General features: G+C 39.2%; 2 protein-coding genes across 8 annotated transcripts in view; one reads left to right on the top strand and one right to left on the bottom strand.

Annotated features, from left to right (window-relative positions):
- Positions 1–8,948, top strand: part of LOC136400411 (low-density lipoprotein receptor class A domain-containing protein 1-like) — a 26,099-nt gene extending 17,151 nt beyond the window's left edge. For 3 of the 6 annotated variants that reach the window (XM_066377042.1, XM_066377062.1, XM_066377034.1), the window contains 5 exons: positions 1,986–2,108; positions 3,321–3,464; positions 3,594–3,716; positions 4,673–4,797; positions 5,754–6,222. In XM_066377042.1, coding sequence (XP_066233139.1) covers positions 1,986–2,108; positions 3,321–3,464; positions 3,594–3,716; positions 4,673–4,797; positions 5,754–5,993 — 755 coding nt within the window. In that variant the 3' untranslated portion in view covers positions 5,994–6,222. Of the gene's footprint in view, positions 1–1,985; positions 2,109–3,320; positions 3,465–3,593; positions 3,717–4,672; positions 4,798–5,753; positions 6,223–6,414 lie in introns of those variants that run through there. The other 3 variants (XM_066377052.1, XM_066377071.1, XM_066377080.1) reach the window with 3 other exon arrangements.
- Positions 8,670–15,623, bottom strand: BTF3 (basic transcription factor 3). Of its 2 annotated transcripts, none has more exons than XM_066377100.1 (6): positions 15,466–15,623; positions 14,848–14,916; positions 11,926–12,039; positions 11,406–11,607; positions 10,164–10,220; positions 8,670–8,973 (listed from the first exon to the last, which is right to left on the bottom strand). In XM_066377100.1, exons 2-6 carry the CDS (start codon positions 14,914–14,916, stop codon positions 8,927–8,929), a joined length of 489 nt encoding a protein of 162 aa, XP_066233197.1. In that variant the 5' UTR covers positions 15,466–15,623; the 3' UTR covers positions 8,670–8,926. The 2 variants fall into 2 exon arrangements, with proteins under 2 accessions (XP_066233197.1, XP_066233190.1); XM_066377093.1 differs by lacking the exon at positions 15,466–15,623 and adding an exon at positions 15,228–15,432.

Below are 15,623 nucleotides of genomic sequence, written 5' to 3'. Positions count from 1 at the left end.
CACTGAGGGCAGACTATGTCTTTCTATCTTGCTCACCATTGTATCTACAGAGCCTAGTACACTACCTGATACAGATATTCCACAAATATTTGCTGAAAATAAATGAATGAACATATGACCCACAAAGTGGAGACATTCACTGCTAATTCCCCCAGCCTTTGTTTTCATGGTTAATTTTCTTAAATGTTTATTTTATTAATTTGAGAGGGAGAGAGAAAGCAACAGGGCACATTTGTTCCTGTATGTGCCTGACCTGAGATTGAACCAGCAACCTCTGTGCTTTGGGATGACACTCCAACCAACCGAGTTATCAAGCCAGAGCTCATGCTTAATGTTTTTATATAACTGTTTTATATGTTCAAGAACCCATCTTATATAAAACTAAAATTCTTGATCACTTTTAATAGATATGTATTTAATATTTAAACTGACTAAAGTGTTTTAGCACTATTTAGCATTTTCTATTGTATATTGCACTACATAAAAAATCATTTTGTGGCCCTGGCCCTGTAGCTCCATTGGTTAGAGTGTCATTCTGAGGTTATGGGTTCAATCCCCAATCAGGGCACACACAAGAATCAACTAATGACAGCATGAATAAGTGGAACAACAAATCGATATTTTCTCTCTGTCTGCCTGTCTCTCTCCCAACCTCTTGCTCTAAAAATCAATATAAAAAATCATTCTGCATAGCCTGACCTGTGGTGGCGCAGTGGATAAAGCGTCAACCTGGAATGCTGAGGTTGCTGGTTCAAAACCCTGGGCTTGCCTGGTCAAGGCACATATGGGAGTTGATGCTTCCTGCTCCTCCCTCCCCCTTGTCTCTCTCTCTCTCTCTTTCTCTCTCTCTCTCTCTCTCATTCTCTCTCCCCTCTAAAAAAAAATTAAAAAAAAATCATTCTGCATAAAGCTTTCTTTTATACATCCAATTATATGCATAGAATAGAGTTCCTGATTAAGTATTTTGAAATCAAAGATTTAAAACATTTTAAAGGCTGTAGTTACTATGGCAAGGACAAATGAACATTGCCCCTAGGAGTAGGAGACTGGTTTAAGGAGCAAAGGCTTACAGGGGTTTTGTGATCGGCAGAGTGAGATTCTTCAGGAGTGCTTTGGGTGTGGCAAAAAGACTTGCAGTGTCTGAGTTCTAGGCCCTGTTTCTCCTATTTATTGGCTGTGACACTTACTAATTTTTTTAATATTTATTCATTTTTTTAGAGAGGAGAAGAGAGAGGGAGAGAGAGAGAGAGAGAGAGAGAGAGAGAAGAGGGGGAGGACAGGAAACATCAACTCCCATATGTGCCTTGACCAGGCAAGCCTAGGGTTTCAAATTGGCGACCTCAGCGTTCTAGGTCGACACTTTATCCACTGCCCCACCACAGGTCAGGCCAACACCTTTTTAAGCCTAAGTTTCTTCACCAATAATATGAAAACCAGATCTGAGGAAACCCTGGCATAGTAGACAGCCCTAGACAGGAAATTGGAAGGCTGGACTGCAGAGATAGTTCCACTTATATCAGCATAAACCTCAGAAGTCATGTCACCTCACTGACCCTGGTTTTGCATTTTATCGATTTATTTTTTGTTTATTTTCTTGATGTTTAGTCTGAGAGGAAGGGAGAGAGAAAAACAGAAACATCGATCTCTTCCTGTATATGCCCAAACCAGGGATGAAACAGGCAACCTCTGTGCCTTAGGACAAGGCTCTAACTAAGAGAGCTCTCCAGCCAAGGCTGTTTTTGCATTTTAAATCTTCATTTTCATAACTAGGGGAGCGTCACTCATTCATCATAAGGCTGGTTGCCCAGAAGATTGAATTAGAACCTATAGGCAGGAAAAGCAACACTATAATTCACAGCACATGTTTAAGGTCTTGTAATTTTGGCTTCTGCCTTTCACACTGAGATAACTAGAAACATCTGGCTACTTAACACTGAATCTATGAAAATATGTTCTCCTTTGTGTTGTGTGTTTTGCTGTGACAGAACAATGCTGGCCTCCCACCAAGTGGTGCATCTGGATTCCCTGCACGGCATTCCTTGTGCTCGGAGTTCTGGCTGCTGTGATCGGTCTTGGGATTACCTTTGGGATGCCTGGAAAACCCGCAAGTATGTGTCTCCTCCAGGTGACAGATATGTCAATAATTCACGCAACCCATGAGAGTATCTTGATCCCCCACATTATTTCCGAAATGGGTGCATCTTCTAATAGTGGGTGGTGGGCACATAGTATGTGCCCCTACTGCTATACACACTTCATGCAACTTTATTACATTCTTTTCAACAGTGTTACAAGGTGAGCTGCTGTTATTGCATGATGAACAGAGACTCAGGGAAGTTAGGGGACTTGCCCAAGATCATATAGCTGGTAAATCAACAAGCCAGGATTCCAATCCAGGTCTGCCCAACTCCAAAGCCTATACAGGACATGGTTTCTACCTTCAAGGAGTTTCTGCTGTAATTAGGGAGAACAGGGAAACAGTGCTAAAGAATACAGAAAAGCATGTAATTCAGTATTAAATTAGGTTGGGTGAGCTGTTAAACATTATTAGTAAGTTGAGAAAAATCAGTCACAATCATAATGGTAAGCACCTCATGAATTGAGAAACTCTGGAGTCATCTTCCTCTTAATTATCAACTTGATAACAACTATGAAAATTTCAAGATGCAAAATGTATCTTCACTATGCCCTCACCAGTGCTAAACCAGGTCTCTACAATATTTCCAACATGCTTCCCACTCTACACACCAAAACAGAATTTTCTGGAAATAAGTTATTTTAGGGGTAAACATTTTTATAGTACTTCAACGTTTTTAAAAAACATCATCTCATTATTTTGACAAACTCCCACTCATTTTTGAGTATGCAGATATATTGCATTTAAATAATGATCTCAATTTAACTTATAGTGTTCTCTAGAGATGGGTGTACCAAGATATCTTTGTTCCTAATTCTAGCTAAGAAACTAATAGAGTGGGCTCCACGTGCCCAATCCACAGCAAAGCTGCCCCCAGAACCAGGGATTGCTGCCTCTCCTTTCCCGGCATTTCAATTCCTTCTCAGGCAGGAGTGAGTCTGCACTTGTTGGTCCAAATGCAAGTAGTATTGCAAGAAATGCAAACAAAGTAGGTCCAGAGAGTTTTGGAGAAAAAGAAAATAAAGGAAAAAAAGAAGAAATAACAGGGAAAAGAACAATGGTAAGAAGCAGAAGGGGGGAGGAGTAAGCAGACTGTTATATTATCATATTATTATATAAGCTAGATGTTCAAGGTCGTGGATGCATATGTCAATATCCAGTACTTGTCTTATAAATCTTCCAGAGTGGCCATTTCGACAGTGCAGAACAGCTTCACAGCATGTTGGCTTCTTGTGTGAGGACCTCACAACTTGCTTGCCACCCTCCCTGCTCTGTAACGGCAAGCTGGACTGCAGCGGTGGCGAAGACGAGTCTGCTGCCTACTGTGGTGAGGGGGACAAATAATCAAAATGAAAGAATAGGCACCAGTAACTAATGAGTATAATTTAGAATTATCATTGAAACATTACCATGCATGAATGATTTCTATTAGAAATAATGCCTTTGTTTAATATAGCCCAGATGCCCAGCAGTCTCCCACAAAACTTGATATTCAAGTGTCCCAACCAGAAGACTTGGACATATGTGGACAAGGTGTGTGACATGAGAAACGACTGTGGTGATTGTGCAGATGAATCAGGTAAAAATAAAAATATGTAATTGATATTTTAATGGATACATAAACTAACCCATACTTAAAAAACTTTCTACGGATATTTACATTTACAATTAAACAATTCCATTATTTCCAGTAGCTTACATATTTAAAGGAGTTGAGCTCTCTAGCCAAAAAGTAAACAAAGCCAGATTTGCACAGATTAACAAAGGAAATACTAATCCTGGTGGACAACTCTTGTCTGCGATCAAATTCCTTTTAGATTTCTTTGGAAATTTTGGTCAAGATTAAAGAAAGTCTATTGACTGCTTTGGCTCTCAAGAAGTATTTTTGTTTATTTCACTTTCTTTATTTTCTTGCTCCTCCTTCCCCTGGTCCTTCCGCCTCCCAGTGTTCTCCGTGGTGGTTTAACACTGCCCAGCACCCTGCATGGCTATGCAATCTGGCATGCTGGACTCTTCAAACCATGGCCATAAATACAGTTAGTCAGATATAAAATAATCTATCAGAAATATAGTACAACTACAGAAATCATTTCTGGCCTTTTGCCTGGCCATCACGGAAGGTAGAAAAGAAATGCTACCTGGGAGTTGCATGTTATCTAACAATGTGTTGGCAACAAAAAGCTAAAAGCATAAACAAATCCCTTTCTTCTTGCTAGCTGCCAGTTAGCAAATACTGATTCTCTTCCCTGCTTACTGAACATACAAATTCATATGGACCTTCCTTGTTTATGTAGCACGTCAGTGTGTATATGTGTAGGCTGATGGAGAGAGGTAGTACTCTTTTTGGATTTCAAAGTACAATTTTTCTTTTCACTCAAATGTGTAGAATATTTAATAAACATCTGCAATTTTCCCTTTGAACAGTTTTTACTTAACATTTTTAAGATCAAAGTGCCATTTCATTTCCAACAGCATCTTTTCCAATCCACCTTGATAATTTAAGTTATGCTTTTAAAAATAAATAAAATTGTCCAGTTTTACAGTGCCCAGAGTGTTCAGGCTGGAGATGTGATACTGTTTTCTTTGCTGACTGTGCCTGCATTCCCAGAACTCGCTGCAAAAATGGCATTCAAGACTGTGCTGATTGGAGTGATGAAAACGTATGTGAATAGAACCGTTTTCTAATTATTATATTGGGAAACATAATAACTATTATTAGTTTCCTTCTGACTTTTCACCAAAAAGTTAACATATTTATATTTTGGGAGGGAACAATCTACTAAAGAATCCGGTGTTAAATAATGGAGAAAAATAATGATTAGTAGAAATCAGACCCAAACTTAGTGACCTTGAGCCCATTTCTAGACTTGTGTAGATTTCTGCCCTGTGCACACATTGTTATTATGGGGATATCACAAGCGTACTCTAGTTTATTTAAAAAAAATAAAGAGTATTAATCCTAAGAGTTCTCAGATCAAAATCGATGTCTATCTCTTTATTAGTGTACCCTGGTTCAGATCCAGCTGAAAGCTAGTTTGGCCTAGGGTTAGTCTTAGTTGTGGACAACAGCCAGCAATTAGTGACAACAGCCAAAAGTTCAACGAGATCAGAACTATCTGCCTTTCTACCCTAACAGGGCCTGAAATTCTTTCTATTGATAGTAGTTCCTGAGGTCAAAAGCAGATCTGGATTTGAATATCATCCTACCACTTAAGGGGTTGTGTGACCTCACATGAGCAATATCACTGCTTGAGGATGGTTTCCTTGTCTATACAAAGTGGCTCTTTTGGGGGCATTGTTATGATAAGCAATGAGATACAAAAGTCACAGCAATTGTAGGCAATTAAAGAAAGATTGTAAGGCCTGAGCAGGCAGTGGCACAGTGGATAGAGCATCGGACTGGGACACAGAGGACCCAGGGTTTGAAAGCCTGAGGTCACTGGCTTGAGCGCAAGCTCACCAGCTTGAGCACTGGGTCACTGGCATGAACGTGGGATCATAGACATGATGCCATGGTTGCTGGCTTGAGCCCAAGGGTCGTTGACTTAAAGCCTCAGGTCGCTTGCTTGAGCCCAGGGTTGCTGGCTTAAGCAAGGGGTCACTCACTCTGTTGTAGCCCCCCAGTCAAGGCACATATGAGAAGGCAACCAATGAAGCACTAAGGAGCCACAACGAAGAATTGATGCTTCTCATCTCTCTCCCTTCCTGTTTGTCCCTATCTGTCCTTCTCTCTATCACCAAAAAGAAAGATTGTAAAAATATGATAGATTTTATTGTTGAAAAAAACAACTGCGATCCTGTTCTGGGGATTATACTTCCCCAATCCTTTTGGCCATCAAGACTTGACTATGCCTGACTTGCTTTGGCTGATGAAGTTTGGTTAATGATGTGCATTACTTCCAGCCCTAAGTGTGAAGAGCCAGCTGATTGTTTCCTTTCCCTTTCCTGAGGCTGCCAACATTGATTAGAGGCTGCTCTGAGGAAAGGTGGAGTCCAACCAGCCAAACCACTAACATCAAGTGTGACTAACCTTTGTAGCAACTAAACTTTTTAGTCATTTGTAACACAACCCTGCTTATCTAGATATTAAAGATATTACAAGAAAATTCTTTATTAATCCATAGCTACCAACACATATCAGATTATTTAAATGGACCAAAGAAATAACATTTTTAGAGGTTGTTGGAACAAAGTCTAAATACAGGCAAAAGAGGATTAACCTGAGCCAGCATCTGCTACAAGCAGCAAGTTTACCTAGCCTTCTTTTTTCTATTTAGCCCCATTCCTCTGCAGATCCTGGGTGAAAAACTGGGTATTCACATGATGGAATTCTTCACATGCTCAAGTCAGCCTATCACTCACCTCAGTCTCTTGGGAAGAGTTTATTAAATCTGTTTCTCAACGAATGGCCAGTGGACCTGTAGCATCCGCATTACCTGGGAGCTTATCAGAAATGCAAATCTTCAGGCCCCACTCCAAACCCTCCCAATCCTTTGCCCTTTTACCCATTCCACATGCTTTGGTCAAACTCAAGTGGCATAACAGCTTTAAGAACCAGCACACGGCCTATCATCTCACTGCCAGGAAGCTGAGTTCCCCAAAGGTTGCCCATTAGTCTGGGACCTGGAATGACTACATAGCAGAGCCCAACCTAACCCACAAGTCTGGAAACATGTAATTCTGTCAATTGAGGCTTTGGAGTTCTTGGTACTGTAGCAATGTATAGAACTGCTACATGTACTTTAAGGAAAATAATATGTCAAGATTTGCACATACTGTAGACACATATCCCATTGCGCCATCACAGGTCAGACACAAGTACATTTTGAAGGTACTGTAGCTGTATGTAAAAGCTAGTGGTCCGGCTACCGCAGGGGTTAGGTTCCAGAACCCCCCAGCCCCCGCTGTGATAGGTGAAAATCCGCTAAGTAGTGATCTTATTAATTTTATTTATATATACAGAACACAGTGCTCTGGTTGGTCGCCTCCCATCCATCAGCCAATAAATAACTGGCGTGTACAATCTCATATGGGCAAACTAGCTCAAGCGGAAGCAGCTGTAGCTGCATTTTCCATACATGGGAGTCTTTGTCTACTCATCCGCTGTACCCTAACGTATTTTTATTTCAATTTAAAACTTTTAACATTTTAATTAATATTTTTTATAGTTTTCAATTTTTTAGGCTTAGAAAATGGTTAATTTACCACAAATATAATTTAAAAATATAAAAATGCCTATATACCACAAAACCCCACGATATAGCAAAAAATCCACAACACAAAATTAGATATATACAATTTAAAAATTCGCAATACAGTGAGACCGCAAAAAGTGAACTGTGATATGGCGAGGGATGACTGTGTGTATCCAAAAATGCTGAGGTCACCAGTTCAAATCCCCAGGCTTGCCTGATCAAAGCACACAAGAGAAGCAGTTAGCCACACCTCTAACCTCTAAAATCAATATAATCTTTAAAAACATTTAAAAAGTACTTGTAAATTGGTATGAAGATTTAAAGTGAATTATAAAAATTTTAAATGATTTTTCATTGTTCAAGTAGAAACTAAGACAATTTTCTTCAATTGGCCTTAATGCAGATTACATGATTGTTTTAATTAACATTTGCAAAATTGTTAAAATTTCAACATTACAATTGTTAATACAATTTTTTAAAAGTAGGCCTATTATTGAGAGAACTTCTGGAGTGATGAAATTCTTCCAGTACCCTGGTTATGGTGGCAATTATACACGTTGTGTGTTTAAATTCTTACACTGCATATACACGTCAGCATTACTGTAAATTTAAAAAGCAGTTTTTAAAAAAGTAGCCCTATTCATTTAATGTTATCAATTAAGGAAAAAGTCAAGGTGACATTTCTGCCACTATCCTACACAGAAGGGATAAACTACTTTCACTTTTTTGAAGTAATTTTTAGTTATGTCTACAAAATGGAACACCTAGTTACTACTTCATATATTGAAGATTAAATGAGAAAATATGTAAGGCACTCAGAATTGCTTATAATATAGATCAGGGGTCTCAAACTCAACTCAGCATGTGGGCCGCAGAGCAAGATCACAGCCGTTCGGCGGGCCGCACTAGGTCTACAAAAGGCAACTGTTACGCAACACTTTTCAGTGTCACAAAAAGACCAGAAACTGTAGTTTGTGGATTAGTCTGCGGGCCACACAAAATTGTTCAGCAGGCCGCATGCGGCCTGCGGGCCGCGAGTTTGAGACCTCTGAAGATGATAATTAAGAGGAAAAAACCTTTGCTCACCAATGAAGGAATATTCTCTTCCAGGCTTATAAGTCTACCCATCACATAAACCAGGAAAGCCCTGAGGGCTATTGGAGAAGTTTTCAAACATGAGAACTTTATACCACCTTTGTTATATTATACTATCATGTTAAATCTTTAATAAAATTTCATCAAAGATTATCTGTCATATTACATGCCATGATTAGCTTTCTACAACAATTGCTTTCTGTGTACAAACCAGTGTCACAATGAAATAAAAAATAAAACTATACTAGGCAAAGAACTTTATTAACCTTTGTTTCAAATTTTATTCCCAGGCTTCTTCAGCTTAATTAGCTGCAAAGAATGATTTAAGTATAAGCAAAAACTGAAAAGAGCTGCAGTGTCCAAGGCGCATAGGCTTAAAAATATTAAGAGATCTAGATTTTATCAGATCCATAAACAAAATTTGAAAAAGCAGTCATAATATAAAATAGCAGCTCCCAGTAACTTCTTCAAGTTTATCTTCTTCAGACATCGACTCAATTCAATTTGCTTCATTCTTGGAAGCCTCATCAAAATTCTCCACAAGATCTAGAAAAAGAAAAAAAGGTAGAAACTCAGAAAAAAGCCACATCTACAAATACAGATCTTAAGAGAAAATAGGGTAATGCTCTCAAAATATATCCTACAGCTAAATCAGAATATAAATTTAAACACTTATTTCCAGAGAGACCACTACCCATCTGGCACATTTTGAAGTATATTTTGACATATAATTAAAACAAGGGAAAGTCATTAATTTGCCAGTGACATAAGTATTGTGCTTAAAGAATATGTATAATCGCCCCATTCCTATCCCACACTAAGAGTTAAACTTAAGCAATACAATACATTAGTCAATGTGGGGAGCAGATTCAAAGAGAAGCATGACACACAATACTAAAGTTTCCCTGTATTCCTAAGAACACCTGTCCATGCAAAGCGGAATTACTTATGCTTCAGTGCTTCTACTGTCCAATTAATATTTGTTTTATCACACAAAAAATAATCCAAAAACAGCTGATACACAAAAATGCCTTATGATTGCCAAAGGAGATTTTTTACCGATTTTAGAATGGTTATAACTTCTCCATGCTGTCTTACAAATTTTGGATCTCATAGTAGGAAACAAGGATCATTTGTGATCTGTACATAGTTATTATATTTAGGTAATAATATACATACATGTTTATTCAATACTTAAGATTCTATACCTCCAACTTCTTGGGATCCCAAACAGAAAAAGCCAAGTCCACAAACATACCTCCAGTGAAGTAACACTGCATTACTTTTCTCATTCTAAGCCAGTGGTCCCCAACCCCCGGGCCACGAACCCGCACCGGTTCATGGGCCATTTGGTACCGGTCCACAGAGAAAGAATAAATAACTTACATTATTTCCATTTTATTTATATTTAAGTCTGAATGATGCTTTATTTTAAAAAAATGACCAGATTCCCTCTGTTACATCCTTCTAACTCACTCTTGACGCTTGTCTCAGTCACGTGATACATTTATCCGTTCCACCCTAAAGGCCGGTCCGTGAAAATATTTTCTGACATTAAACCGGTCCGTGGCCCAAAAAAGGTTGGAGACCACTGGTTTAAGTGAATGAGATTCATGGCTCCTCTCCCTCTCTTTACTCTACACCTCCTCCCTCAAGGTAGTTTTTCCCATAGAACAAAGACTCTTGACTCTCCCTTACTAAGGGTCTTCAGTTTAACCACAAGTGAAGGTTCCTACCTGGAACTTCATCATCATCATCCTCTCCAGTAGCCAGTGGTGCTTTTCCATCCACAGCTGTGAAAGGGAAATGGAAATGTTACTCACACATTTGTCTAGGTCTTCAATAAACACTAATCAAAAGAACAAATGAAAGGTTTATATTCATATGGTGACATTTGGGATTTCATCTCTAATACTAGCAGTAACACGATAGTCTATAAATGAGCTAGAACACTAGCAACAGCCAACAAACCAAATTCTACACCCTCCTTCATCCTTGGGCTCACCACAGACACTGAGGTAGTATGAGATTATTAGGGAGCCCCCAGTGTACAAGTAAACCTACACACCAAATTATGGTAAGACTTATTTTGGAAGGTAAAGTAGGAGGCCGTTTTCTCATGTTTTGCATGGCATAAGGGAAATGCTCAACAAACCTTTACAAAATGAAAATAAAACGATCAAAAAATTAAGCATCTTTGAGTGGTAAGCATTCAGTTTCCTTTTATTACACAAGAAAGGGAACTAAATTTGAGAGTTGGGACTTCACAGTCCTCTAGCCCCATATTCTTTTCAGTGGGCTGCTTCAAATGCCTATTTCAGCTCCAAAACCCTAAGACGACTTTCTAGGAACTCTATGCCTCTCCATGTAACAAAAAAATTAACTGAAGCAGTGAGTGAATGCCTAGAAAAACATGGACCACTAAATAAGACTATATAATTTTTGCTTCTGTATTCCTATTCTTCAAAATGTTAATCAGAGGACTTTAGCATAAAGTAGCCACACCCCTGATGTACAGTTAACTCAACTACATGATTTTCTGCCCCAAACAAAATCTTTATCATACTATAATTTAACACACTAGAATAGTAGCAGGCCAAATCTTAAAGATTAGTGGTAGTATCAATATAGATACAATTGAAGAAAACTGATAATTTATAATATATTTTTAATTAATTTTAAACTTCCAGTTATTAAAAACCCCCACAAAATTAACATTTTCATCATTTCCAGTTAATCAAAGGAAACATTTTAAAGTCTCTCCTCCAAAGCAAGAAAGCTAATAGGAAACAAACATGTATACTAATCACAGCATACCAAATTATTGCATACACTAAGAATACCCACTTAAAATTACTGTAAAAATTGGGTTTTTTTAGAGAATAGGTTGCATTGCCAAATTTGAAGACATTTATATCCACTTTGTACCCTGAGATCTTAGAAATCTATTAAAAAATAGTAACCCATGCAAAACTCACATTGTTTGGGCAGAGCTTCAGCCAGTCTCCTTAAACTAGTCAGACTGTCTGCACCAAGCTGGTTTAAGATGCTGGGTAGCATTTCTGTCAGCTGCTTTGTCTCAGCATGGCCTGTAATGGTGAAAGTGTTCGCTGCCAGAGATGCCTGAACTTTAGGGTTGTTAAAGTGGATCACTGTTCCTTGGTTTGTGAACATATTTACCTATAAAGAAAAACAAATTTAATTAGCAATGCCCACCAAAATCCCTTTAAAACTAAACATTTTATTAAGCATAAACTGAACTCTGGCTAACTAATCTAGTAGTCACTGTGTAGCACAGATGGAATGGAAAGTGCAATCTAATGGCTTTCAAGCTTATCTTCCTGATAATCATTTACAGAGTAGAAACATTTTAGATAGAGGAATATAAAATATTCTGTTGCAAGTACTGTAGAGTCAAAATATCATTTAATGTATGGACATTAAAGCTTTATTCAGACAAAATCTTGTTTTTATTAAGAAATAAAACTTGACACTTACCTCTTCAATACCAGAGATATTGTTTACCCCCAACTTCTTTAAGGAGAACTGAAGTTTTTTATCATCTGCTGTAGCTGTTCTGTGAACCACCTTCTTCTTTCTACGAGCAGTTCCCTAAAGTGGGGGAAAAGGAAAGAACACAGAACACATTTATACCGTAACAGACCTCTTCCAATAAAAACAATTTCAAATTCCTTTTTGACCTTCAGATCTCTATAAGAAAACTACCATGACCACAAACTTTTATGCAGTGAGTAGGAAGGTTAATGCAAAGATAGAAGTCAAAAGAAAAGGAAAAGAAATATCTACAAATCCTTAATAATTTCTAAGATTCTAGTTTTTTTCAAATATAAATGATCTTCGATCCAAAGTCCTACTTTTTATATTATCTGCCTAAAGTGATCAAAGAGGTAGCATATGTCAACATAAATTACACCTCATTTAGAAGCTCAATATCCAAAACTACTAACCGTTTGTTTTTACATTAAAGAAAAATCAACATCCATTAATAGTCATACACAAGACAGTATATGACCCAATCAAATTTGTCTGTACACACTTCTTATAGCACCCAAGAGTAAAATCTGAAATTCTTATCTTAACCATGATCTGTCCTGCCTGTGCTATGCTGCTCTTGACCCTCACATCTCCTACCACACCCATAAACTCATCTTCACCAAATAAGCCTCTTCACTGTTACTTAAATAGTCCAAACAAGAGCTTTTGGACATACTTCCCTATTCTTCCCTAGTATGCATGGCTCTCTCCCTCACTATAGATCTGTGCTCTTATGCCACCATATCAAGAGTGGCTTTTTCCAATGACCCCAATATCAAATAGCAACTTCCACACTCAGCATTTTCCATCTATCCAGATTTAATACTCTTTATAATACCTATTACTGATGGAGATACGTATATTTTACGTCTGTCTCCCCTCATTAGACTGTAACTCCTTGGGGGCTTCTATCTACTGCCATAAAACTCAGTATCTACGATAGCATCTGGCTCACCGAATACTCAATACTCAATAACTTGATGAGTGAATGAATACAGGCTTCAGGAAAACTTGTGGTCTCTTGCACTTACATGCCAAGTCTCCAATCTCCCCTTTCTCTAAAATTTCCTATAAATTTCCAAAACCAGGTAAATATGACCACCCATATTCTGCTTAATTACACTCATAGATTCTCATATTGGCTAAGCCCTTTACATTGTACACAGGCTCTTCTTGGAAAGACTACCACGCACCTGCTTCACTGTCCCCAACCTCCATACCAATTCTGATCATCCTTTAGAATCCTGTTCAAGCCATTATCTCTTCTGTGTTTTCCTTAAAGTTGACAATTAACACCCTGAACCAGCCAAGTCATTTTCAGCTCTATATTTTGTATATTATACTGTACAGTGAAAAAAGATTTTAATAAAAGATTTCTACCTCCCCTACTAGCCTAAAAGTATCCTCTGGATACTTTAAAGTTTAAACTACCTAAATTTTTTATTCTCATGATCCAGCATAGTAAAAGCTAAATAAATAATAGTTTAACTGAAAAAATAAATTATCAATAGTTACACAGAATACTGGTAACCCCCCCCCTAAAGAAACCTTTAAAAATAATGATCTTGAAGTGACCATGTATACTTGGTTTTCAGAGAACCCTCTCCCAAAGACATTCTAAAACACTACTAAAGATTCTAAAATATTAAAAACACCAGTATTAAGAGCATCCAAACACTGACCCACAAAGAATATGATGAGTATTTTCTGGCACTTGAAGGTCACACCTTCTTGTAACAATTACTAAAAAGGACAAGAAAACACCTACTAATAGACAAGTGCTGATCTTAACTACTGCTAGCTTTAGGGGGAGAAAAAGGGGGATGAAGATACATACACTGCAGGCGAAGTCCAGGACCTAACAGATGTACATCTCAGTATTTAGGTCTAAGTGCAACTTCAGGCTATTTCATGGTAGACTGACTCTACTTGAAGGCAAATGCTTAAAGTTGGGGATAACTAATAGAAAATAAACTTGTAGTATGGAAGCTTTTACCATACAAGTGAATGAATACAAGTTTTACCAAACGAAGACATACTCTGTTCCAACAGGCTATGCCACACCTTGTTAAATACTAGGAATGTGCTAACAATGCAAAATATAACCAGGCAGACTTTAGTCTGGAGTGGACTTCCAATTTATGTATATCACTTAAAGAACAATCTAAATTCAAAAAAAAAATTTCCTAGAAAGGACTCAGTATCCATCAGGAAACACCTATCAACCAAAAACTGATCATTAAAAAAACCCAGTCAAACTCTCATCCATCAGTTTTGGCGTATTTGCAAAGTTAAAATCCACTTAGGTAATATTTTCAAATCCATAGTCACTGCTCTTAATTTCCAAAATGTATTCATAACATCTTCAAATATCCTAGGAAATATACAACGTCTGCATTGGATTGCAACAGCTAAGGAAGCCTCACAGAAAGGTCTTAATTTACAAAGACACCAACTTCTCACCATTAAGCCCACTGTATACAACTTAGGCCGAAACATACCAGAGGTATGATGGCCACAATGATAAGTAACTGAAATGATACATTTTCTTACCGATAACATTAGGAAACACTTTTGACCTACTTAAAAACATTGTAACACTGGAAAGTATAGTTACATAAAAACAATGTAGTTTAAGTACTCTTTCATCTCTACTAACTTGCTTTTTTCTTTGAGTAGACGACCGGCAGGATTCGCCGATACTCTATTGTGTATCTAATTTAATTCGCCGCCGCCTCCCCCAGTTCGCTAGCTCAGTGAAAGGCCCTCCGCAGACAAAGTGACGCGCCATAGAGAGCAGCGACGCAAAAGCAAAAAACCTAAAGCTTAACACTTAAAAAAACCCAAAAAACTATTAAAACTTACTTTCCCACCAATGCGCACTTGTGCCTGCAGTTTGGCGAGTTTCTCTTGGTTCATGATAGTTTCTTTCATCTAGAAAAACAGGAAACCTTCAGCGAGGCCAGGTCCAGTTCACTCGGGCATTCCACGCTCGTGACTTCCCAACACACAGCAGCAGAACAAACGTCCTACACAGGCCGCGGCCTGCATCCCAAACCCACCCTGCAAAGCTCCCCATTTCACTTTCCTGCCCGCCCCCCAATACTCCCCCCTTTTTACAGGTCCGGGGAGTGGGCTCTAAACCACGCCCGGTCAGCACCCCCCACCCCGGCCCTGGCCCGGCCTCGGTCTCGGCCTAGCCAGGGCCCGCCCGGCCCGGCCACTCTCCGAAAGCCTCGCGGTACCTGAGGCTCCGGTCCTCGGGTCCCGCCGCGAGGTGGAGGAAGAGACGGCGTCGCCTCGCCCCCAGGGCAGCCGCCCGTGGCTCGACCTCGACCCCGAGAGTCAGCCTGAGCGGGTGCGCCTGTCCGTCGCATCGCCTTCCTCTCCTCAGCCCTGACCCTCCCTGTCTCGCTCCTTCCGGGCACTTCCCGCCCCCGTTCCCGTCCTCCTCCCACGCCGGCGTCCACAGCCTTTTTGTACCTTGTTGGAGAGGAAACGGGGCCGTGCGGGGGACTAGGGTTGGCGCTCAGGGGGTCTTGGGCAGACCAGCTGAGAATAAACTCACACGCGCGCGGGGACGCAAGATGGCAGCTAGAGGGAGGCCGGAAGTGACGCAAGGCCACTTCCTCGAAAAGTCA

This window comes from Saccopteryx leptura, chromosome 1, assembly GCF_036850995.1.
Source record: "Saccopteryx leptura isolate mSacLep1 chromosome 1, mSacLep1_pri_phased_curated, whole genome shotgun sequence".
NCBI lineage: Eukaryota > Metazoa > Chordata > Mammalia > Chiroptera > Emballonuridae > Saccopteryx > Saccopteryx leptura.
This window is presented reverse-complemented; position numbering and strand designations above follow the sequence as displayed.

Coding starts and splice junctions, on each gene's coding strand:
- BTF3 (XM_066377093.1), bottom strand. CDS start 15,359: ATGCGACGGACAGGCGCACCCGCTCAGGCTGACTCTCGGGGTCGAGGT. Junction 12,040..14,847: donor AAGTGCGCATTGGTGGGAAA/GTAAGTTTTAAT, acceptor CCCCCACTTTAG/GGAACTGCTCGTAGAAAGAA. Junction 11,608..11,925: donor ATATCTCTGGTATTGAAGAG/GTAAGTGTCAAG, acceptor TTTTCTTTATAG/GTAAATATGTTCACAAACCA.